This window comes from Macadamia integrifolia, chromosome 2, assembly GCF_013358625.1.
Source record: "Macadamia integrifolia cultivar HAES 741 chromosome 2, SCU_Mint_v3, whole genome shotgun sequence".
In the NCBI taxonomy this organism is placed as follows: Eukaryota; Viridiplantae; Streptophyta; class Magnoliopsida; order Proteales; family Proteaceae; genus Macadamia; species Macadamia integrifolia.
In genome coordinates, this window is record NC_056558.1 from 22179218 (window position 1) to 22203097 (window position 23880).

A 23880-nucleotide genomic window follows, 5' to 3' on the forward strand; every position below is an offset into this window, starting at 1 on the left:
GGCCACCAAATCCTTAGACAATGTATCTTCTAATCCTTAATCTAAGTTTTTTTTTTTTTTTCCTTTTCTTTTTAGATTTAAGAAAAAAAAATATGATAAATGTCTCATAATGACCATGGCACCCTCGATAAGATCATTTTAGATTTTTTGAGGTCATTTTGTCATTTGAAAATCACAACAAATGATACCTAGAAATGCATTTAGTGTGTACATCTAGTCTTGACTAAGAAAAAAAAATAGCATTTAAAATAAAATGATAATGAATAAATTTGTGTTTAATATGGTCTTCTGATAAATATTTGTTACAAAAGTCAATTATGTACATGAATGCATGTTGTATTCAATAATTTATTCATCTACATATATTTATAAAATATCCTATTAGAAAATAATATATACATAGACGCAACCATTTTTCAAGTATCAAAAGGGGAAAGTTAAGTGGGTAGTGTTCCCTTTCTCATGCGTTGAAAATACTTTCGTACAGTTTTCCATTTATCTATGCACTGATGCAATGGCCACGAAAGTGGATAATATTTTCTTTCCCATAATTTATATACAAACTATGTAATTCTCACATTCTGTTACTTTATAAAAAATAAAAAATGAAAACTCATATTCCATTGAGTTGAGGTGATGCTTTATAAAATTATAAGAGGTTTAAACAATTATAATTGTGGCAAGTTGAATATGGACATAAAAGCATGAATTCCCATACACATTAGACTTTGAGCAATAACTATAGTCCTGCTACTTTAGACATAAAGCCACATATCAATCCCATTAATAACACATCATGTTATAAGGACTCGTATTCCATTAGTCTAGGTAAAAGCTTAGAGAACGCAACCAACAAGAAGCCCATGAATAACCATCTTATTAGAATATTTAACTCAAAAACATAAGATATTAGATAGTGAGGCTCAACTAATATATTATCCAAGGTCCCAAGCTTAGAGAATGCTAGATTATTTCTCAACATTTTATTCACATGTGGCCCTTCAAGGGTGGCTATACATGTTGTATTATGGTCTTTCATAATTTTATCGTATACGTAAAAGCTTAAGCTATTAGATAGAAAGACCCAATCAACATATAGTCACAAAAAATCCTAAAATTAGTTGATGTGAGATTATTCCTACATTGTGTTTCACTTGTTGTTACCCTTTTGAATAGTCATAGTATAAGTAGCATATATGGCCCCTATTTAGATGGTCGTCAACAAATGTATCATTAATATAGTAGGCATAGTGGTTATGGCCCTTAGAGTTTTCAAGCCAAAAGCTTTAGTTGTTAGTTACTGATTGTTATTTGCTAATATCCAATAACTAACAACCATTTGTTATTTGTTGACGATCATTTAGTTGTAAAATATTTATTTTTCCCTTAAAACTTAGGAGGTGTTATAAATTTTGGGAAAATAAAATGTCAATGGTGTGGAAGCCATGAGAAGGTAGTAGATGCTGGCCTAATTAGGTTATTTTTTAGATAGGTAAGGGTTTCTCATGATTAGCACATAGTGAACTCTATTGCTACGTCAGGTTAGCCGAAGAGGGAGGTTTTTACTAATCAATTGGCGCAACTATAGCTACTAGAGCTGCCCTAGCAAAGCTTGCTATAAGAGCGGCGCCAGCTAATTAACTACTAGTTTTTGAAAGGCGATTACAACAACTACATTAGCATGAATGCCAACTGTCTTTCCCGCCTTAATAACTCTAAACGGAATGAAAGTGGATTTTCATCACCTCTTTGGTGCCTAATCGTCGATCACCCTCCATTTCCACCTTTGGAAGTTTCAAAAGCTACTCCTTACTGAACTCTTGATTGAGACTACTACCAATGTACACTTCTATGGGTCCCACGTTAGGGATCCCACCTCATCTACTACTTAACACCTTAAAAGCAACTTATTTGAGGGGGAAAAGAATCAAAATAAATCATATTACTAGCTCTAATTATGACAATTCATTTAACCATTAAGGTAGAGAGGAAGAGTGGCCATGATGTTAAAGTACTATTTCAATCTCACATGAAATCTTTTACTATTTTTTTCTCTTGTTCTGACCATGTTTGCAACATATGGATGATATTATTCTCTACATCACCATTGTGTGGCATGTAAATTTCCCACACACTAATAACATGGGCAACTCTCTTCCAAAAGTAGAGCTTTCGAGAAAAAAAAAAAAATTCAAACAATTGTCAACTCTTTTGCATATCTCCAACTATTGGTTTTCAACTCTTTCCCTTTTCTCCTTTTTTCTGTTCTCCCCTAAAACTGGTTTACAAGGTCATTAGGTGTGTGGATAGAAGCTTTCTGTGGCTTGTGGTCTCCATCCATTTTGCATATTTTTCATACTTTCACTTACAATAAATAAATGACTAAGTTTGATATCTCTAATATCTTTGTTGTGGCTTCCATTACATTTAATTTCTCATGGTATGCTTTTAATTGATACATTTTTTCTCAAAATACTACTCCAAATCCAATGATTATATTATTCCATAGCAGGAAATCCATTTTGATTTCCCTACAACTGATTCATTGGGGGATCATGTTTTTTTACCCTTGATTATGCTAGTTCTACCATCATTAGATCACTCCATGGCTATTTTGACCATATTTGTACTAAACTTGGAGGGGTTGTTGTGCTATTGTTTCAAAATAACTTTTGTGTGAGCATTGAAAAAAAACATATATCAAAAGACTACAAAGGCATTATAGATGGGATACTAGACACCAGAGGTTTGGTCTGATTCCTGACTTGTATCTCTTGGCACCTATCTGGCATTGGGTGTATTGGAATTTAAAAATATTCTGTGATAAACGTATATGCAAATCCTCTTTGGATTTGCCCAAGATCTTTATAATTCATTGCTAGAATTGATTCAATGATTTTAACTATAAAGAAAATGTGTGTTGACCATGGGCTTTTTTTTTCCTTTGATTTTGGGTGTTATTACATACAATGTCTAAGTTTATGTGAAACTTATGGTAAAACATATAGTCCAATAATGACATATTATCAAGACTATCATTATCGATAAGATTGACGTGAAAATTTTGAATAATTTAGTGTATGCTAATATGAGGTGTCTTTGGTTCATGTTTCACAATAGTCTACTTAACACATAATTCAACCTAATACCAACATAAGACTATTGAAAACAAATCATCATCTCATATTTTATAATTTTTTTTTGAAAAATTGAAATTGAGACTTTTCTTGATAAGGTAGAAATTGAAATTTTAGTTCAATGAACATGTGTTAATATTAGGTGCCGCATTCTCCCATGAGACTTGAATACACCTAACATGGACAAATCAACTTTATACTAGCGACTCCCTCTAAGTAGCAATATTCTTAAGGTTAACCCAGTACTCTTTGACCTAGACTTGTGAGTTAAATATAAATCATCTATGGAATTTTGTTTAGGTGAAAAAAACAATACATGTGATGCCCTAGGTGTCCTACCCATTGTTGAATTGTTATAGCTCAATAATTTCAAGCATGTCTCAACAACTTTATTTGTAATTTTCAAATATTTTTGGTTAGGTTCATGAATTAAAGTTATTATATAAATAAGAATAAGGTAAAAGGATGGGCACATTAGCAGTTTACCTAGCCTCTGTGTGCTTCTCTCCCTCTTCTAGTGAAATGATCCCTTGCTCTCCCTTGTCTCCTTCCTTTCCCATGTGATTGTTGATTGTCAGTTTACCTGGAGCAGAAATTATGCCTATTCTTTCCCCTTAGAATAATTTACCAAGTTTACCAATAAATGAAAGACATGAATATGATATATTAAAAGTGCCCTATAAATTGTTGTAGCTTAACATTGTAACACATATTTTGAGGATAATAACCACCAATATAGCCAAACATCTAATAATTTACATTATTCCATGAAATTGAAATTAAGATTTTCTTTTTAGATGATATTGATATTGGAAATTTTTTTCCCTTCTCATTCCCCAATAAAACAAACTTTCACTTATCCTTTTTTTTCCAACTTTTTAAAATATTTTGATTAATTTTCAATGACACGTTATGACTATTTTTATCGTTAATATTTAAATCTACCTCCTAAATACATATTAGGGCTATATATTACCTAACTTTGCCAAGGTCTTTTTTAAAGGCCATTCCCATCACTTGTTTTTTTTTTTTTTTTTTTCACCTTCTAAATTACCATTCTTTTTCCATTTTTTTGTGATTTAGAGAAAAAATAAATTGTAAAAGAAAAAGAAAGACATTTGGTTATTTTTCAAGTATAAAAACCTCACAATAACATGCAGTTTGTAAACAAATCTCAAATGTTACTTTTACATTAGAGTCCATTGAATTAAATACTCATCAATCCATCCTTGAATTAAATACACATCAATCCATCCTTATACCATGTGGAATAACTTCTTGACCCATACAATAACTACACCGTAACTACTCTAACTAATCTAGCTACACAGATATGGGAAGGAACTACACACAAATCCCATACATGGATTATCTCTACTCTGAATGACACTTTTATAGATGTATGTAGGATTTGACACATTTTTTTAATTACCCCCATGTTTTATTCCTAAAACTTGAAGTTCTTTAAGATAAGGATATAAAAGGGTTTAAAAAATAATTTGAAAGTGACACATCATTATGTCATAATCAAAATACATCATTATTATGCACATTTTTCAAGTGTACATGTGTGCTAACATTATTATCCTTATTGAAAAAAAAATGTGTATCCTATTAAAAGAGTAAAAAAGTAAGATTACAAATTATTTGACACCATAAGTAACATCAATAAGAAAATCACATACATAATAAAGAGATCCTCAACATAAGAATCCAATGAGCCAATGAATAACCCTACTATGTCGTAGGTAATACATTGGCTATCTATATCAAAGTGTTACGTAGTTATTAATTCTATATTATTGTTTTAATGTTTAATTTCTGTATGGTCATCCTCAATCTAACAAGGTCTGGTATAAGATGTATGTGATTTGGGTTAACCGATTTTATAGCATTTTTTTTATCTACATATAAATTTAGCTTAAGTACATATCATAATAGTTTAATGCTTTAATTTTTTAGTAATTCCATTAGAGAATTTAGAGAATGTGTACCATATGATTCAGGGTGTCATGTGAACATTAAAATTTAAAATATGTATTAAGAAGATAGTATATATCCAACCTTGATAATTATATAATAAGTATTTAAATCATCTCAATACGTACTTCAAAGGTAGATTTAAAATTGAATTAAAAAAATAATGAAATGTGCCATTGAGGGATAATCTTGATATTTTATAAAAACCAAGAGAAAAAAAATGGTAATTTTACTTTTATTGGGAAAATTAACAAAAAAATATTTTGTTCGATAGTTTAATTAAAATAAATGTTAAGTTTAAAAAGACAGACATAAATTTCCCCTTGATTTAATGAATGAGTACTAACATGAGGTATCTTTCTTTCATGCAAAGCTGAAAATTCATTTAACAATGTTAAATCAATCCATACCAGCATGACTCTCTCTGTCACCAATGCCATAGTTAATATGATCAATGCTAAAGAGTATATATTATTAGGGAAAAAGAATCCTGCAAGTTGGTATAGGAAACACCTAGATACAGCTTGGTATTTTCACGACTAGCTGTATTTGAGTGTTTCGTGTGCCAGACGGGCAGAGTTCATTTTTCCATATCGTTAACTAAAATAAATTAGGGAGAAAGTTCTTTGAGTCTGGGAGTGTGGAAGCCAGCTAATGGGGGAGTATGGAACACAATTTGTCGACAGAGGGTTAGAGAGTGTCAAAAAAGGAGAAATAGAGATTAAGACCGTACATGAGTCTTTGTCACTTGCTGAGAGAGACTTTTCCCAATGAATTAAATGCATAACAAAAAAGTAGAGGATTCCCTAAAAATGTAGCATGGCCCCTATGCCAGCATGAGGGCTAATCAGAGCACATGTAGAAACATCAACATAGACGAGATTTTGACCTTTTATTAGGGGCAAAGTAATCATTATACCCCCTTTGTGTCTAGACGCAAAGGCTATGTTACCTTTCAGGCTTCTTATTTTCAAACAAAAATTAGTTTAGCTAACTAAAAAAAAGGAAAAAAAGTTTTATGTGGGGGAGTGTGGCCCCTGCTTAGACTTATGGGGGCAAAATGACCAATCCACCCCCATAAAATGGAAAATGAAATCTCTGTGAATACTTCTTCGTGCACGACCCTCGTACATGCACGACATTACAGTCTATGCATGGATTTTTTTTTTAATTTTTTTTAATTTTTTTTAATTTTTTTTAATTTTTTATTTATTTTTAATTTTTTTTTTAATTTTTATGCTATTCTATCCTACTAATTGCCATTAGCCAATAGCCAACTTATTTGGTCTAGTAGGGATAATGACCACTTACTCCTACACACTAACGCGCGCGCGCACACACACACACACATGCACACGACAGGGTTCGATTCCACAACCTCATCCCTAACCGTCGACTCTTCAAGCAGAAGATGCCACCACTATGGTAATTTAGTGTAATGCATAGGTCACGGATTCAAGACCCTCTAATAGTGTGTGGAATGCTTTGGTGTAAGTGCGAAACAATCTTGTTTCTTACTCTAGTACGATGATGGACATTGCTAGCCCATGGTTGGTATAACGTACTTCCTATCTTATGACATAATTTTTTTATATAGAATTTAATAAAGTATTCATTATCGTTGGAAAAGTGTATATAAGACAACTTACATATATATATATATATATATATAATATATATATATATATATAACTTTTCAGCATTTAAGTAAATTTCCCCTTGATTCAATGAATGAGTACTAACATGAGGTATTTTTCTTTCATGCAAAGCTGGAAATCCATCTAACAACACTAAATCAATCCATACCAGCATGACTCTCTCTGGCACCAATGCCATAATTAATATGATCAATGCTAGGGAATATATGTTATTAGGGGAAAAGAATCCTGCAAGTTGGCATAGGGAACACCTAGATACAGCTGGGTATTTTCACGGCCAGCTGTATTTGGGTGTTTCGTGTACTAAACTAGCAGAGTTTATTTTCCCATATTATTAATTAAAATAAATTAAGGAGAAAGTTCTCTAAGTCTATGGGGGTATAGAGGCTAGCTAATGGGGAGAGCATGGAACACATTTTGTCAATAGAGGGTCAGAGAGTGTCAAAAAATGAGAAATAAAGATTAAGAGCGTACATGAGTCTTTGCCGCTTGCTGGGAGAGACTTTTCCTAATTAATAAAATACATAACAAAAAAGTTGAAGGTTCCCTAAAAATGCAGTGTGGCCCTTATACTAGCACGAGGGCTAATCGGAGCACATGTAGAATCACCAACATGGACGAGATTTCCACCTTTTATTAGGGGCGGAGTAGTCATTATACCCCCTTTGTGTCTGGACGCAGAGGCTATGTTGCCTTTCAGGCTTCTTCTTTCCATACAAAAATTAGTTTAGCTAATTAAAAAATAGGAATTTTTTTTATGTGGGGGAGTGTGGCCCGTACATATACTTATGGGGGTAAAATGTCCAATCCACCCTTATAAAATGAAAAATGAAATCTCTGTGGATACTTCTCCATGCACTCTCATTGGCCCTCGTGCATGCACGACATTACAGTCTATGCATGGGTCTTTTTTTTTTTTCTACCCTATCTTACTAAGTGCCATTAGTCAATGGCCAACATATTGGGTGCTAGTAGGGACAATAGCACTTACTCTTACATACTAACCCACACACACACACATGTACACGACAGGGTCTGATTCCACAACATCATCCCTAACCGCCGACTCTTCAAGCTGAAGATGCCACCACTAGGATAAGTTAGTGTAATGCATGGGTCACGAATTCAAGACCCTCTAATAGTGTGTGGAATGCTTTGATGCAAGTGCAAAACAATCTTGTTCACTACTTTAGCACACTGATGGATGTTGCTAGCCCTTGATTGGTATAACGTACTTCCTATCTTATGAGATATAATTTTTTTTATAGTATTTAATATACTATTCATTATCGTTGGGAAAGTGTATGTAAGACAACTTACCTATATATAACTTTTCAACGTTTAAGTAAATTTCCCTTTGATTCAATGAAAGAGTGCTAACATGAGGTATCTTTCTTTCATGCAAAGCTGGAAATCCATCTAACAACTCTAAATCAATCCATACTAGTATGACTCTCTCTAGCACCAATGCCATAGTTAATATGATCAATGCTAGAGAATATATATTATTAAGGGAAAAAAATCCTGCAAGTTGGCATAGGGAACACCCAAATACAGCTGGACAACTGGGTATTTTCACGGCCAGCTGTATCTGGGTGTTTCATGTACCAAACTAGCATAGTTCATTTTCCTATATTGTTAACTAAAATAAATTAGGGGAAAAGTTCTCTAAGTCCATATGGGTGTGGAAGCCAGCTAATGGGGAGAGCATGGAACACAATTTGTCGATAGAGGGTCAGAGAGTATCATAAAAGGAGAAATAAAGATTAAGAGCGTACATGAGTTTTCGCCACTTGCTGAGAGAGACTTTTCCCAATGAATTAAATACATAATAAAAAAGTAAAGGATTCGCTAAAAATGCAGCGTGACCCCTATGCCAGTACCAGGGCTAATCGGAGCACATGTAGAAACATCAACATGGATGAGATTTTCATCTTTTATTAGGGACAGAGTAGTCATTATACCCCCTTTGTGTCTGGACGCAGAGGCTATGTTGCCTTTCAGGCTTCTTCTTTCCAAACAAAAATTAGTTTAGCTAATTAAAAAATAGAAAAATAGGAAAAAAAGTTTTACGTGGGAGAGTGTGGCCCTTGCCAGATTTATGGGGGCAAAATAACCAATCCACCCCCATAAAATGGAAAATGTAATCTCTGTGGATACTTCTTCGTGCACTCTCATTGGCCCTCGTGCATGCACGACATTATAGTGTAATGCATGGGTCTCTTTTTTTTTTTGCTACTCTATCCTACTAAGTTACATTAGCCAATAGCCAACCTATTGGGCACTAGTAGGGACAATGGCCATTTACTCCTACATACTAACGCGCGTGCACACACACACATATGTACACTACAGGGTCTGATTCCACAACCTCTTCCTTAAACGCCAACTCTTTAAGCCAAAGATGCCACCACTAGGATAAGTTAGTGTAATGCATGAGTCACGGATCCAAGACGCTCTAATAGTCTGTGGAAGGCTTTGGTGTAATTGCGACACAATCTTGTTCCCTACTCTAGCGCTATTAGGGGTGTCAATTCTGAACCCGCACTGGTAGGCCTGATCAAGCCCGACACATTTATGGTCAGACCTGGACCAGCCCAACACGTTTATTAAACGGGCGTTCACGATGCAAGTAGCTAGCCCTTTGGGCTCCCGACCGAACTGGCATGTTTATATGCCCTGCTTGAACCGACACATTGTAGCCTGACCCAGCCCGACCCCCTTTAATATTACATAAAATTTATATTTTGCCACTATTAGGAAACAAATTAACTTAAACTTTCTTACCCTTTGCTTTGTAATAGGATTTGATTTAATTAAGCTTTATTTTGTAAATTGTAAAAGTCATAATCTCTTATTTTTCTTTGTAAGAATAACTATAATCTCATATCATTTCTCTTTTTTATTAAAGATTTACCTCACATATTTCTGGGCATTCAACCAACATAAGAAAAGAATTTTAAGGTAGGCATGTTTAAAGCCCGTTTAGACTTAAATAGGTTCGTAGCCCAGTTAAGGCCCAATTAAGACCCGTTTAACGAAGCCCGATTAAAGCTCGACACTGACCGACTCAATTATAAACACTATCATGCCCCCCAAAGCTAGGCCCGTTTACTTAAATGGGCGTTCACGGTGCAAGGCTTCTAAGTGGTCAAGCCCGATTAAGGTTGACAGAGACCAGGTCAGCCCGATCTGTTGATACCCCTAAGCACAATGATGGACATTGCTAGCCTGTGGTAGGTATAACGTACTTCCTATCTTATGACATATAATTTTTTTGATAGAATTTAATATAGTATTCATTATCGTTGGAAAAGTGTATATATGACAACTTACCTATGTATATAACTTTTCAATGTTTAAGTGTGTAGGACAGATTGGCCATATTCCATTCCATTGCTCTCTAAACACAGTGAGTTTGAGACCATGAGTTGTACACATGTTTTATCTCAGTAAATTTCTTGTATGAAAAAAAAAAAATTCAACGTATGCCTAATTACATAATTTTTTCAACAGAAAGGAAAAATATAATTTTATTAATAAAATTATAAAAGCTTTCACATAGACAAAGTTCCATATAATTCTCAGGCATTGTTAATAATAATAATAATAATAATAATAATAATAATAATAATAATAATAATAATTACTAGGCGTGGGAGCACTGAAAATGTCAAAATAATACACCATAATCCACCAACTTTTGAGAAATCATCCAAGGCCCTTTTTCCCCCTCCCCCTACTCTCTCTCTCTCTCTCTCATTCATTTTATCTTCTCTCACAAAAATAACGACGTTGAGATGGGAGAAAGATGACATGCAGCCGTTTTTGCCCCTCTGCCTAGGCCTTATTTATTGGCCCTTTCCTTTCCTTTTTTATCTTTTTTCTTATTTCAAGATTCAACCCCATCTCTCTCTCTCTCTCTCGTTTTTAGAGTCCTTGAGGGGTCCCGAATCTCCTTTCGCTGCTCGGAGCTGAAAGGCACAAGCAGAGGACCCAGTCAGTCATGGATTCCTTCGTTGTGGCGAAAATTTCTAGTCTCTCTTCTGGGTATTTGCATCTACGCGTATTTCTCTCTTATTATCTGTATATATTTTTTCTGGGTCCATCTTATTGTGCTTGTTTTCTTCGGGTCTATTTTGTTTCTCCCTTTTTGTTCCTGTGTTTTGAACCTCTATTTTTCTCAGGAGGAAGGGAACTAGGTTTTTGTGGTAATGTGATGGTGAGAGTTCGTGGATATTGAGTTATGGATTCTTCTTTCGCTGGTAAGATTTGTTTCTTTCTTGTTTACGATATGGGTTTCCTCGATTAATGTGTTTTGGATTTTGGTTAACTTGGAAGCTTTGCCTTGTTTTGTCTGGGGGAGATGATGCTCGAAAGCTTTGATATTTGCATTCTTGATTTGCTGGGATTTGTGTTGTTTGTGATGCTGTGATGAAGGTTTGTTGGCTTGATGTATAAATTTCCCCTCCCCGAAAAGAGTGTTTTGGGTATCTGCCAAATTCCGATCTCTGTGTTATTCATTAGTGTTGGGTATTTAGCTTCTTCGAGATTAAAAGGGAATTGCTGCTTATCTATGTGTTTTCCCATCTCCTTCCCATTTTCTTGTTTATATAGTTCCTTGCTTGGATATGGGTTTTTCCAAGGTCTTGTCTTTTAATGATTTCTGCAGTTTTAGTCTTTATGGTCATTATCAGTAAGCATGCCATATATTCCTTTATCATGAATGCTAGTATTTTAACTGCATTTGATGTGTTAAAAGTGGTTGAACATGTGAAGGGTGGGGTGTTTGTTGTTTATTTAATTCTCTCCTTTTAAGATAGGAGGTTGGGCTCTAATGGTTGTAGGGGAGGAACATATAATATAAATGTAGTTGGGCATCTTTATTAATGCAGGTAACTGTTTCTAATCTCATTGTGTTTCTGAGTGTTTACTGTCTTTAAGGAATTTCACTGGTAGGATGATTTTAGTGCAGAGTTATAGTAAAACTCAAAGCAATTGTTACTTTCCCAACTCTTTCTCGTTTGATTCAACTGGGAGGAAGAAAGAATAACTCTGTCATCCCCAGATGCTAATTACTAATGTATGCATTCTTTCTTGTTTTTAGTAATCATATATCATTTTGTTCTTTTTAACATATGACCTATTGGGTTGTGGTACTTATCATTTTTAAGAGGAGCAAGGGTTCTATGAGGGTATTTTGAAATTTAGGGTTTAAATATTTTCTATTATTGTTAACATGCATGAACTTATTTGGTTAAGTTTACTGATGTATTTTCATGTCTTTACATTATCCTTTTTGTTCTTTTTCTTTGTTTTCAATAGTTTATGGCTATATTAGCTAATGAGCTTTCTTCTGTTTGATTCTTGTATGGAACTTTGATAGTTGTAATTTCTTTGCTGTTCAGGATTTGTGCTTGATCCATCAAAATGCAGTAAGTTGAGTATGGAGGAGAAGAGAGAACTTGTGTATGACATATCTAAGTGGTCACATGGTGCACCTGAAATGCTACAGTCATGGAGTCGTCGGGAGCTTTTACAGATTCTATGTGCAGAAATGGGGAAAGAGCGAAAGTATACTGGCTTGACAAAGCTCAAACTAATAGAGCAACTCCTCAAAATTGTATCTGAAAAGAAGTCTGGAAAACCTGTGGGTGATGCCGAACCTGAACCACGGCCTGCACCTTCTAACAGCCAAGGCTCTTCCAAGAGGCAAAGAAAAACTGATCATCCTTCCAGACTGCCCATTGCGGCAAACAATACAATCACCATCGATGGTGATGGAGATCAAGGTAATGCTGTCTACTGCCCGAATTCAGCTTGCAAAGCTACCATACAACGACAGGATGCATTTTGCAAGAGGTGCTCATGCTGCATCTGTTATAAGTACGATGACAACAAAGATCCTAGCCTTTGGTTGGTTTGCAGCTCGGAACCGCCTTATGAGGGTGATTCATGTGGGTTGTCATGTCATCTTGATTGTGCTCTTAAGCAGGAAAAAGCTGGCATTGCTAAGGTTGGGCAACATGGAATACTCGATGGGAGATTTTACTGTGTTTCTTGTGGAAAAGTGAATGACTTGCTTCGGTAAATCTTCTATATGTTTTCTTCTTAGTTTCTGTGACACTGATTCTTTTTTTCTCTCAAGTGAATTTCATTTTGTGTGTGTGTTCTGAGGTTTCTAAATCGGCTGAAATGATTAGATGTATGGAACTGGTGAATAAAACGATAGGCCTGGGAAGTGATATCTAAAAGGAAAAATTGTATCAGAATTGTAGAGTTAGTCTTCGTAACTGATGGAGGGAATTATGGGTTAATGGAAATTTCTTTTACTCCCTGTGTAGAATAACGATTCGACTTCCTAACAATTTTAAATTGCATAAAAGAGTGACAATCCGAAGAAAAAATGCAGTTTAAGTACAGAATTAGCTAAAGTGTGTTTTCCTTGATAGGTATTGAAAAGTACAGGAGTCTTTAACTTTAATCTACTCTCTATCTAAGACATCTGAATGACTAGGGAACAATTTAACAAACATAATTGCAATCTGACTCCCAGAGTAGTAACTATTATGGGTTGTACTTTGACCAAACTAGAGTTGGATAACTTACCAATTTTGGCAAGAATAAGCCAAACAGACTTTAATGCTTAGAACTTGAATAGAAGATACATTATGCTGTCTGATTAGAAGTAGGGATCATGTATGTGTTTTATGACTTTCCAGTCAACCTTTTCCCCTGTCAATCCAAGTACCATGTGAGAGATGGAAATTTCAATCCTGAGGGGGTAGCAGCCTAGGGCTCACTATGCTTCCTACCTATTCCAATGCATTGAAGCCTCTTTCTAATATTCTGGTGTTCACTGTATAGGATATGGGTAGAGGTCTGTTGCCAGCAAGTTGTTAGACGTAATGGTAGTTAGCTTGACCAAACCATTAAATATGATGCTGAAGACTACTTATTGTGGTTTATTTGGATCTTTTGGTTTTAACCTATGTATTTAGCTAAAGCTGATTTAGGGAGTGATGTACATGCATTTACTTATGCGTCTGAAATAATTGTGACATCCTTGTTCCTCTGTTTTGGTTTTGAATGTTGATTCATTCTGAAAACAAGTTTCTGATTGTGCAATATGACAATTTGCTTCTTTTTTTCCCTAAACATTTTGGGCTTGTCACTTACAAACTATTATTACTCCTTGTACAATAGGTCACCTTTACCTTTTAGTTTCAAGAATATTTATTTTCTTGTATTACTAATCATCAAAATTTGTGAGCAAGATGGCATTTAGGCAGTGTTGAGATATCTTTAATTGGTCTATGTACATGCACCCCTATGCTCAAAGTTGTGGCTTGTGGAGACCTGTATAGACTCACCGCATAAAGAGAACCATGAGTGCAATGATCCCCAAACTCGCTCAGGGAACTGTATTCAGGTTTCAGTGACTTAGTGTGTAGATTGGACAATTTGTTGATTGCTATAGCTGATGCTGGTTTAATTATGTGCTTTCAAACTCAAATATCTCTCTCTTTCTTCTTATTTTCTCTCTCTAAAATCAATTTTACTGATTCGAGTGACTAGACTTACTCAAACCATGATATAAAAATATGTTTGGATGGGTGACACTATCTTTTCTCTATTAGCATTTGCCGGTTAGTGGAGCACATTTTCAACAAGTTCTTGTGATAATCAAGCCAACAATAAATTATTGGGCAAGAGTATAGTTGTCACGGCGCCAAGGCAAACCAAGGTGGTGGACGGTTGTCTAAGCACTTAGGCGAGAAGGCGCCCGCCTTAAGGCGAACAAGTGTTATTTTTATTTTCCCTATTTTCTAACATTATTTAGTAAGCTATATATACCGTGTATCATAAAAAATCAAGATCAAGCAACATCAAGTCATTAAAAATCAACATTTAGCCATATTAAATCATAAAAAATTAACATTAAGTCATATTAAGTTTTAAAAAATTAACATTTATAGAAATGATCGTTCTATAATAAGTTTGATTGGTCAAATGATTTTATTTTTATATGAGATTTTTTGTATTAATTATAATATAAAACTAGCTTTTCAACAAGTCTAAGATTACTTAAATTTGAGTTGTAAGTTGTAAGTTGTAAGTTGTAACGACAAAGTTATGCTCCGGTCAAACTTATTTTCAAGTGCGCGAATGCTGTTAAAGTTGCCTGAATGAAAATAATTTTATGGATATCAAAACAAAAGATTATTTATTGGAATTTTGGTTTTTAGCAATGCTTTAACATGATAGAATTTATAAAATTTTCATAATTGAGAAAAACCGCAACATCTAAAAGTTGAAAATTGCCTCTATAACTAAAGTCTAGTTTTTGTTCTTGGACTGGGGGGTTGACTTTTTATCCTTTTGGAATTTGATTTTTAAACTATTTTTGTTGGATTCAAATAGGGGGTATTTGTTTATTTATGAATAGTATCTTAAGTAAATGAAATAACAAATATAAAAAACATTTACTTTAAGTGACATCAAGTCATTAAAAATCAACATTTAGTCATATTAAATCATAAAAAATTAACATTAAGTCATATTAAGTTATAAAAAAATCAACATTTAGAGAAATTCTCTTGTTCTATAAAAAGTTTGACTGGTCAAATGATTTTATTTTTACATAAGATTTTTTGTATTGGTTATAACATAAAACCATCTTTCCAACAAGTTTAAGATTATTTAAATCTGAGTTGTAATGACAAAGTTATGCTCCGGTCAAACTTATTTTTAAGTGCGAGAATGCTGTTAAAATCACCTGAATGAAAATAATTTTATGGATATGAAAACAAAAGATTATTTTATCAGACTTTTGGTTTTTAACAATGTTTTAACATGATAGAATTTATAAAATTTTCATAATTGAAAAAAAACCCAGCATTTAAAAGTTGAAAATCGCCCCTATAACCAAAATCTAGTTTTTGTTCTTGGACTGGGGTTGACTTTTTATCCTTTTGGAATTTGATATTTAAACTATTTTTATTGGATTCAAATAGGGGTTGTTTGCTTATTTATGAATAATATCTTAAGTAAATAAATGCCAAAACACAAGGCGACATGCAATGCAACAAGGCGATTGTTGCCTAGGCCCCACCTTCAAATTTGATTTCATTAACACATGTCTGTACATTGATTATCCCGGCTTTGTGCATTGCTTGTTTGTGGTTTTACTGTCTTACATATTCATTAGTAGTTCCCTTCAAATTGTATCTACAATATCTTAGTTTCATTTTGGGGACGGACCTGCTTGAACTTTGGAGGCTAAAAGGGGTAATAGTGTTTGGACATAGTCTGAACTGATGCACACTACAATAGGAAACCTGCTTTATAGGCATGTTTTGTACGCAATCTTAGACAGAGAGCTCAATCTCTCTAAACAAACTTGAGTGTCCGTTTTTTACTTTTGCGCAATATTTCTTAGGTTAGTTCTCCTTGCTTTATTATATCCTTTAAGCGAAGAAGGACACCTATTACTTAGTTACTTTTTCATGTATTAAGCTTGGTATTGGGTTTGGTGATTGTCTTGCATATGACCAAACTTTGATGCGGATAATGTACTTCTTTGATGGGTGTGCAAATGATACACCAAAGATTCTCTAGTAAATGTGAAATGCAAAGAAAGGAGATACTTCAAATCTAATCATATAGCGGAAGTATTTTTCTTAATATGTTACTGAAAATGGATAAAGGTTAGCCACAATCAATCGATGGGCATACTACATAATATTATTATTATTATTATTATTATTATTATTATTAATTTTTTTTTTTTTTTTCAGTTATGTTGGTTCGGTTATAAATTAGGATGGGAGATTGATCAAGTTGTTGCTTATAGAATGAAACTGATTGCCCCTTAATGGGATATTCTTCTGGAATGTTTTGATACTAAGCTCCAAAAGGGTTAAAATTAGAGAAGAAAACTTTGACTTGGAATTAATGGGTAAGTGATGTTCAAAATGAAACATGAAAGAAATGATGATACTGCTTTTGAATGTTTTAAAGCCTCAAACTAAGAATGCAAATAAGGGTATCTCTGTATGTTGGTCCTGCAAAGGTCCAGGGGCTTGCCACGACCATCTTTCACTTTAGTGTCCGACTATGGCTGTTCTCAGGTGTAGTTTTCTTTCTATGTTGGTTTGTCAATCAAGCTAGTTTTCCGCTATAAGTGGCAGTTTCATCAGCAATTGATTTTTATTTTGTGAGCTTGATTCTTTTGAATATTTTTGGATTTGGTTTCTGTCTGGGGTTAGATTATTCTTTAAATTAGTTTCTTTGAATCTTGAGTTGATCAGGTTGTTTTGAGAAGCTAGTCTTAATTTTTTAAATTTCCGAAGTCTAGAGTCTAAATGATTGGAACCTTGCAATAACATTGTCATATCTGAGTTTTGCAACTGAGATGTACCACTGCCTTCTCCTAATTGTTTTTTATTATATTGTTGTGGTTCTATTGTTTGAACCCTTTCCAGTGACCAGGGTTTGATCTCATATGCTATAACTAATGATATGCCTTGGTCAGAGTTTGTTGGGCACACCAGCAGGTGGTGTTGTCACTGTTGTCAACACACCAAGTCAGTAGAGCAAGAGGCAGCTGTGGAGCATACAGTGTCAAACTAGTGGTAATAGACAAATGTCGGTATTAGTGTGACAGCTGGAGAGTTGGATGGTAGCAGGAAGTTGAGCCGGTACAATTGGCATCATCATGAGTTGACAGCAGACACCTCCTGAGGTATCGATGATAGCCAACACACTTCACAAATGTGTTTGGCATGATCAGGTGACAGTTGAAAGCCCTCAAGTACACGAGGTGATGTTGCTTGATGTAATGAGATGGTGGAAGCCTTGGTTGCAGTGAACATATTTCAAGTTTAATGTTGAGGGCAATGAATATATTATATTTTATCTTCGCACCGGTTGTTCAGATGTTGAAGTGATAATCATGAGACTTGTGGCGAATTGAGTTAGCTGTCATATGTAACTTGAATCAGATCAATCTGACATTGGAATTCGGAGCTATGGCTTGATTGTCTGATGTAGCACATGTGCTTTAGGAAGCTATTTCTGCACTTGCATCTGACCCAAGCTCACTTTTGGAACTGATGCTCACATCCTTAGTTGAAGGTGAAAGCATGGAAGTTATAGCTCTTTAAAGTATCTTTAATGTCCCTCAAGAATTGAGTCAATCTGAGTTTAGACGCAGAAGCTATGATCTCGAATGCAATTGTTGCACATGGTGCCTCGAATCCTGTTACTACACAAAAAACATAACTTTATGGGAGTTGCGAGTTGACCTTCACTTGGAATTTGTAGAAGCTCAAAGCATACGGAATGTAGATCTTTGAGTCTTCTTTCCAATGGTGCTGGAATTAGATCAATCTGACATCAGAGAGTGAGATATATGAATGGTTGCGCAAAGTAGTAAAAGGTTACACAGATTAGTTCCAAATCAGCAAAATCTCATTGGGTCTTCCCTTTTAGCTGCCTTTGAACTATTATATATACTTTTTGGACCCCTTATGAGGACAAAAAAAAAAAAAAAAAAAAAAGCTACTGAGTCAGAAACGTGTGTGCGAGAGTGAAGCCTATGTCTCTCTGAGAGGTTCGGGAAGAGTGAGATTTCACCATTTGACGTTGCAAAAAGGTAGAACAAGGCTTGCAAGTTCATCTCAAATAGGGTTATGTCAAAGGAGGTAACTTGTGAGAAGAAGGAAGAAAGGGGAGGAAGAAGATAGAGGAGGGCATCGATGATTGGAGACGTTCAGTCGACAACATCTTCGGATGTTGCTCAACGACCCAGGTAACCAATTTAAAAAATCCCCGTGTAATGTATTTGTCTATAGGCTAGGTGTTTGAAATATTACTTGAGTCAATACGAGTAGACCATTAGGTTGGATTTGTACATGGTATGAGCTTGTAATTAGGGCATTTCATTTAAGCCACTCATAATTGTCACGACATCAATGAGAACCAAGACGTGGGTGGCTGCCTAAGCGCTTAGGTGACAAAGCGACCAAGTGTTATTTTTTATTTTCCTTCATTTCTGACATTATTTAGTATGTTGCATAAACCTTGTATCATCAAAAATCAATATTAAGCCACACCAAGTCATCAAAACCAACATTAAGCCACATCAAATCACAAAATCAATATTAAGCCACATTAAGTCATAAAAAATCAACATTTAGAGAAATGTTCTTGCTCTATAACAAGTTTGACCGATCAAATGATTTTTTATTTTTATATGAGACTTTTTGGATTATGTATAACATAAAACCAGCTTTCCAACAAGTCTAAGATTACTTAAATCTGAGTTGTAATGAAAAAGTTATGTTTTGGTCAAACTTATTTTAAAGTGCGCGAATGTTTTTAAAATCTTCTGAATGAAAATAATTTTATTTATGGATATCAAAACAAAAATTATTTTACCAGACTTTTGATTTTCACCAATGTTTTACCATGATAATATTTATAAAATTTTTAGAATTGAGAAAAGCTCTAGCATTTGAAAGTTCAAAATCACCCCTATAATAAAAAATCCAGTTTTTGTTCTTCGACTGGACTTTTTATTCTTTTGGAATTTGATTTTTAAACTATTTTTATTGGATTCAAATAGGCGGTATTTGCTTATTTATGAATAATATCTTAACTAAATAAAATTAAAATATAAAAAACATTTACTTAATATACAAACATTAATTAAGTTTGGGGTCAGTACTCCCGTGTAATGGGTGCTACATAGAGCTAGGGGTTGTGCTCTTGTGTCGTGGGTTTAATATGAGCTGGTATTGGGCATTATACCAGAATAGGATTTGAGTTGTAACCGAAGCTGCCATTTGCACCGTGGATGTAGTTACACTGCCGAACCACGTATGTCTCTATCCTGTGGTGTTTGCTTCTGGATTACATTATTATATTATCTACTGCAAGATGTCAACAAATAGATTTTTTGCCAAGAAATTGAAATTGTTTGGTTGTATCAATCTGAAATATTTCAAGAATAATAAATTTATCTGGTAGTCCAATTTCTGAGAATAGATTCTCTATATTTATTTGTGAGGGTGTTGGCGGGTGGTGGTGAGACCATTGGTTGAGAGGGGAGGGAGCAGTGTTTTATTTTAACATGAAACACTGCTTTGCACATCAAATTAACCATGTGCTCATTAAAGAGCAAAAGTGAATGCAATTTCAATTTCGAAATTGAAACAGCTACTCACCTTTTCAGAATTTCAGTGAAATTTGATTTCTATTTCACTGAAATAAGGTGCAAATATCAAACCAAGCAACTTTCAAAATAGAAATCACACCATCAAATTGAAGTAGAAATCATACCAAATCAAGACTTAGTTTCTAATTTCTGTCCACCCCCATTACTTCCTATCTAACAACCCTTGCATCTTTGTGATGTTTTAGACATTGACCAGGAGGCTTGGGTCAACGTTCAACCAGAATTTCAGCCCCATCAGCTGGCTGGATTAGAGGATATTCAACCTTCTATTTTCTGCCCTTTAGCTACTTAAGCTGTTTCACTGCAGTTCTGTCCTGTGGCTGTTTTTGTTCTTAAAATCTGATTTTGATATATTAGAACTCATCAATTGGTAACAGAGCTGTGGCCAACAATGAATTAAGTCTCTTTGAGATGGCTTACATCCAAAATTTTCTTAATCAAGTTCTTGGGGAGTTGTGGCAATTGGATAAACAATTGGCTCATTTCAGTAAAGAAGTGGCATACCAGAATCATCTTCTACTTCATACCATAGTTTTAGAGGGACCTAGACGCATGGTTAAATCAATGAGGTGACTGAGGCATCCAAGGCGCCTGGGCAACCATGGTAGATACTGGTCACTTCGCTTTGTTTGCTTTGAGATTCAGCTGTGAGTCCAATGTCAGTGAGAGACTGACCAAGGCCATAGTGAGAGGCCTTGGTCGTATCATTCTTCTTCTTCCCTTCTATTCTTTTTTCCCTTTTTTCCCTTTCTTTCCTTTGTTTCTATTTTTTTTCCCTCCAACTTTGGGGTCTTGCTGAAGCTATCTGGTACCTTTCGCTGGAGCTGTGAATTCTGTTCTGTTGTGCTGACATGGAAGGAATTGCTGTTGTTGACAAGAGGTACTGTTGGAGTTTTGTTGGTTGCAACTACATACTTTGTGGTATCTTGCTGTGAATTTTTGTTGCAGTATCATTCATTCCTTTTGCATCTGTCCATCCATCCTATAGATCCTCATGAGACTTTGAAGATTTCTTCTGGTGCTGGAAGCCTGGAACCCCTCACATTCAATCCGAGTTTCAACTCCATCTAGTTGCCAGATTTGCTATGAGAAGAGTCTGGTGGAATAGGAATAGCATTTGGTAAAATTGTTCCAGAAGTGGCCTTATAACAGAAAAAAGAACAGAAGTAGTGTTTGCCAGACATTGTACAAAACCACTTCTTACCATTAAAACCAATAATTACAAACATGCCATTATGGTCACACTTAACCCAAATTAATGTCACATTGGGATTTATGCTTTTGCTTGTCATGGTGGGCTTTATGCTGGTGCGTTGAACCGCTAATCACAGATACCTCTATCTAGAGTTGTGGGTTGCATTTTTAGTTTTTAATGCGGAGTTGCGTGTTGTGCATCTAGTTTTCAATGTGGAGTTGTGTGTTCGAGTTTTTACTTTTGTGTTTAGTGGCGCTATCAAGAATTCATTATCTCATTCCTCCTTTCATGAAAGTAGGTTGGGTGATGGATTATCTTGGTGGTGGACGGATTGCATGTAGGACGCTTTGGATTGACCAATCTATATGGTACGTCAGGTAGACAGCTGGTACCTTATTATACTTTGTCGTTATAAGCTTGTGGCTGATTTGTAATGTTGCATCAGGTTGACAGCCGACACTTATTAGAATTAGTCATAATCCGTCAATCTTTTTGTGTGGATCCTTGTGCTCGTCCTTGCTTGGAATCCTAGGTAACCAACCCCATTAAGTTGGGATAATGCTTTTGGATGTTGTTGTTGTTGGGATTTTGTGTATGTGTGTGTAAGGAAAAAAGGGAGGGGGAGATTCACAATCTTCCAACCACCAAAAAGAATATGGCCAGCTTCAATATTGAGATTAATGAAAATCTGAGAGCCTTGTCCATTTTCAGCAACTCCAATGAATCCTAAACTACAGGGACTTGTCCATCAATGAGAAGAACAGGTTCATCATGATAAATACCTTTTTGGCCTACTTCATATGGAACAATAGAAATAATAGAACCAATGTGATAGAATTTCCTCCAAATCCTGTCCAGATTCTTAGTTCCATCAACAAGCAGATACTAGATCTGAATTTGCTGAATTATTTATCCAACAATTCACCGAACCAATCCTCTAACTCAAAACCATGTCCTACAGTCCCAATGCAAATCTATTATCATGCCAAAACCTTCTTTTTCGTCATGGATTGCAATGTTTTGTTCTGTAAGGTATAAATACAGGAAGATCAAGAGGCAGAGGCAAAAGTTGTCGAGGTAAGGACTCTTGGAGATGACACGAGTGTGCCACAAAGCTAATTGCTGATTCAGGCTATGGGCGTTGCTGGATTGGACCAAGCCGCTGGGAGAAGGGACTTTGATCGGCAGAGAGAGAGGAGGGGTACTATGTCATCTCAGACTGCAGAGGTCAAGCTTCAAGGTTAATCTGGGGATCCCACGTCATTGGCAAACTTCACATACCAAGCTTCTAGATATGGCAGCAGGTCTCAGCCGCAGTTCATCACTAGTTTATCTTTGAGATTTTTGGTTCAATCTGAACTGTGAGGAGTCATTTAGGTCTGATCTTCTGGATTTCTAGCCGCTCTAAGGAAATGATATGGTTCTTAAAAATTCAAACCGTTGCGAACAGCGCCCAGGGATTTCCAACAAAATCTGAGTCTAAAAAACCGTCAACAAGAAAGACCTCTGGTTCATGAGGTCTAAAACCATAGCGGGGAGAGAGTAATGTAGGATCGAATCACAAGTGATCCAATCCCAGGCAAGACTTTACTAAATTCAATATAAACCAAATTCAGGGACCGAAAGAATGAATAAATAAAAAATAAGAGAATAAAGAAAATAAAGAGAATAAGATGGAGGGTTGAGAAGGGGGAAGAAGAACTAGTGAATGAGCATCTCACCCTCTGATTTAGGCATCTCACCTGGGGCATCTCAACCACAACAGCATAAGTCATCTTTTTTTTTCGTCAATAAATTCGTGTTCCTTGTTGTAGCAACTTACAAACTTATGTAGAAGACTCAAAACTGACTCAAAACCCTAAAAAGGAAAGGCCTAATTGAGTCCCTAATTAATTGGGAAACCTAAACTGAAATAACAAAGGTAATAGACTCAAAATAGGACTCTAATTAAACTAATAAATTAAATCCCGTTTTTCTACTTTCTACCTATAATTTAGGCCTATTAAAGTGGCCAATTACAAAAAAAACCCATGGGATCAAAGATCCAACACATAGATAACCCAACTCAAAGCTTATTTGCAATAAAATAAGCCCATTAAGTGACTTATTTGCATCACACAGAGAGAGGTGGCGTGTGATCAAGTTCCATACCAGAGTGGCGGGGAATAAGGGTTCTTTGTGAGAGAGACAAACATCTGTTGGAGAGGGTTTATGGGTTTTGCAGTGTTTTTATTGGGAATAAAATGAGAATAGACTTGCCCCTTTGTTCTTTCAAGTCATAAGAAGAACAAAAAAACACCTTTTAGGCAGTGGCTATGGCCTTCTTCCTCTTCAGCCTTTGTTTCTGGTTTCTGTTTTGTAGGGGCATATCAAGGGTATTGAAAGTATTGACTGTATGCTGTATCAGTATTATATCAGTATTGTATTGGTATTGTATCATATTGAGACCTTCCGAAACTGATACGGTCCAATATGATACTTTAAACCTTGTGTTTTGATTGTGTCTCTTTTGGTGGGGAAGTCATAGACAGTCAAGAGTTTGAAAACTGTTTACTGTGTACTTCTCCGAGACAATTGAAGGTCCACTTGTGGGATGTGAATTGTGTGCAGACATGCAGTTATACTTGTAATATTCTCTCTCTTCTTTTTTTTTTTTTTTTTGGGGTG

General features: G+C 35.2%; 1 protein-coding gene across 3 annotated transcripts in view; it reads left to right on the top strand.

Annotated features, from left to right (window-relative positions):
* The first annotated feature begins 10585 nt into the window (after positions 1-10585).
* The window catches only part of LOC122062875 (VIN3-like protein 2), a 17777-nt gene continuing 4482 nt past the window's right edge, over positions 10586-23880 (top strand). Inside the window, exons 1-3 of one of the 3 annotated variants that reach the window (XM_042626551.1) lie at positions 10586-10825; positions 10963-11040; positions 12184-12862. In XM_042626551.1, coding sequence (XP_042482485.1) covers positions 11022-11040; positions 12184-12862 — 698 coding nt within the window. In that variant the 5' untranslated portion in view covers positions 10586-10825; positions 10963-11021. Of the gene's footprint in view, positions 10826-10962; positions 11041-11110; positions 11216-11750; positions 11859-12183; positions 12863-23880 lie in introns of those variants that run through there. The other 2 variants (XM_042626557.1, XM_042626560.1) reach the window with 2 other exon arrangements.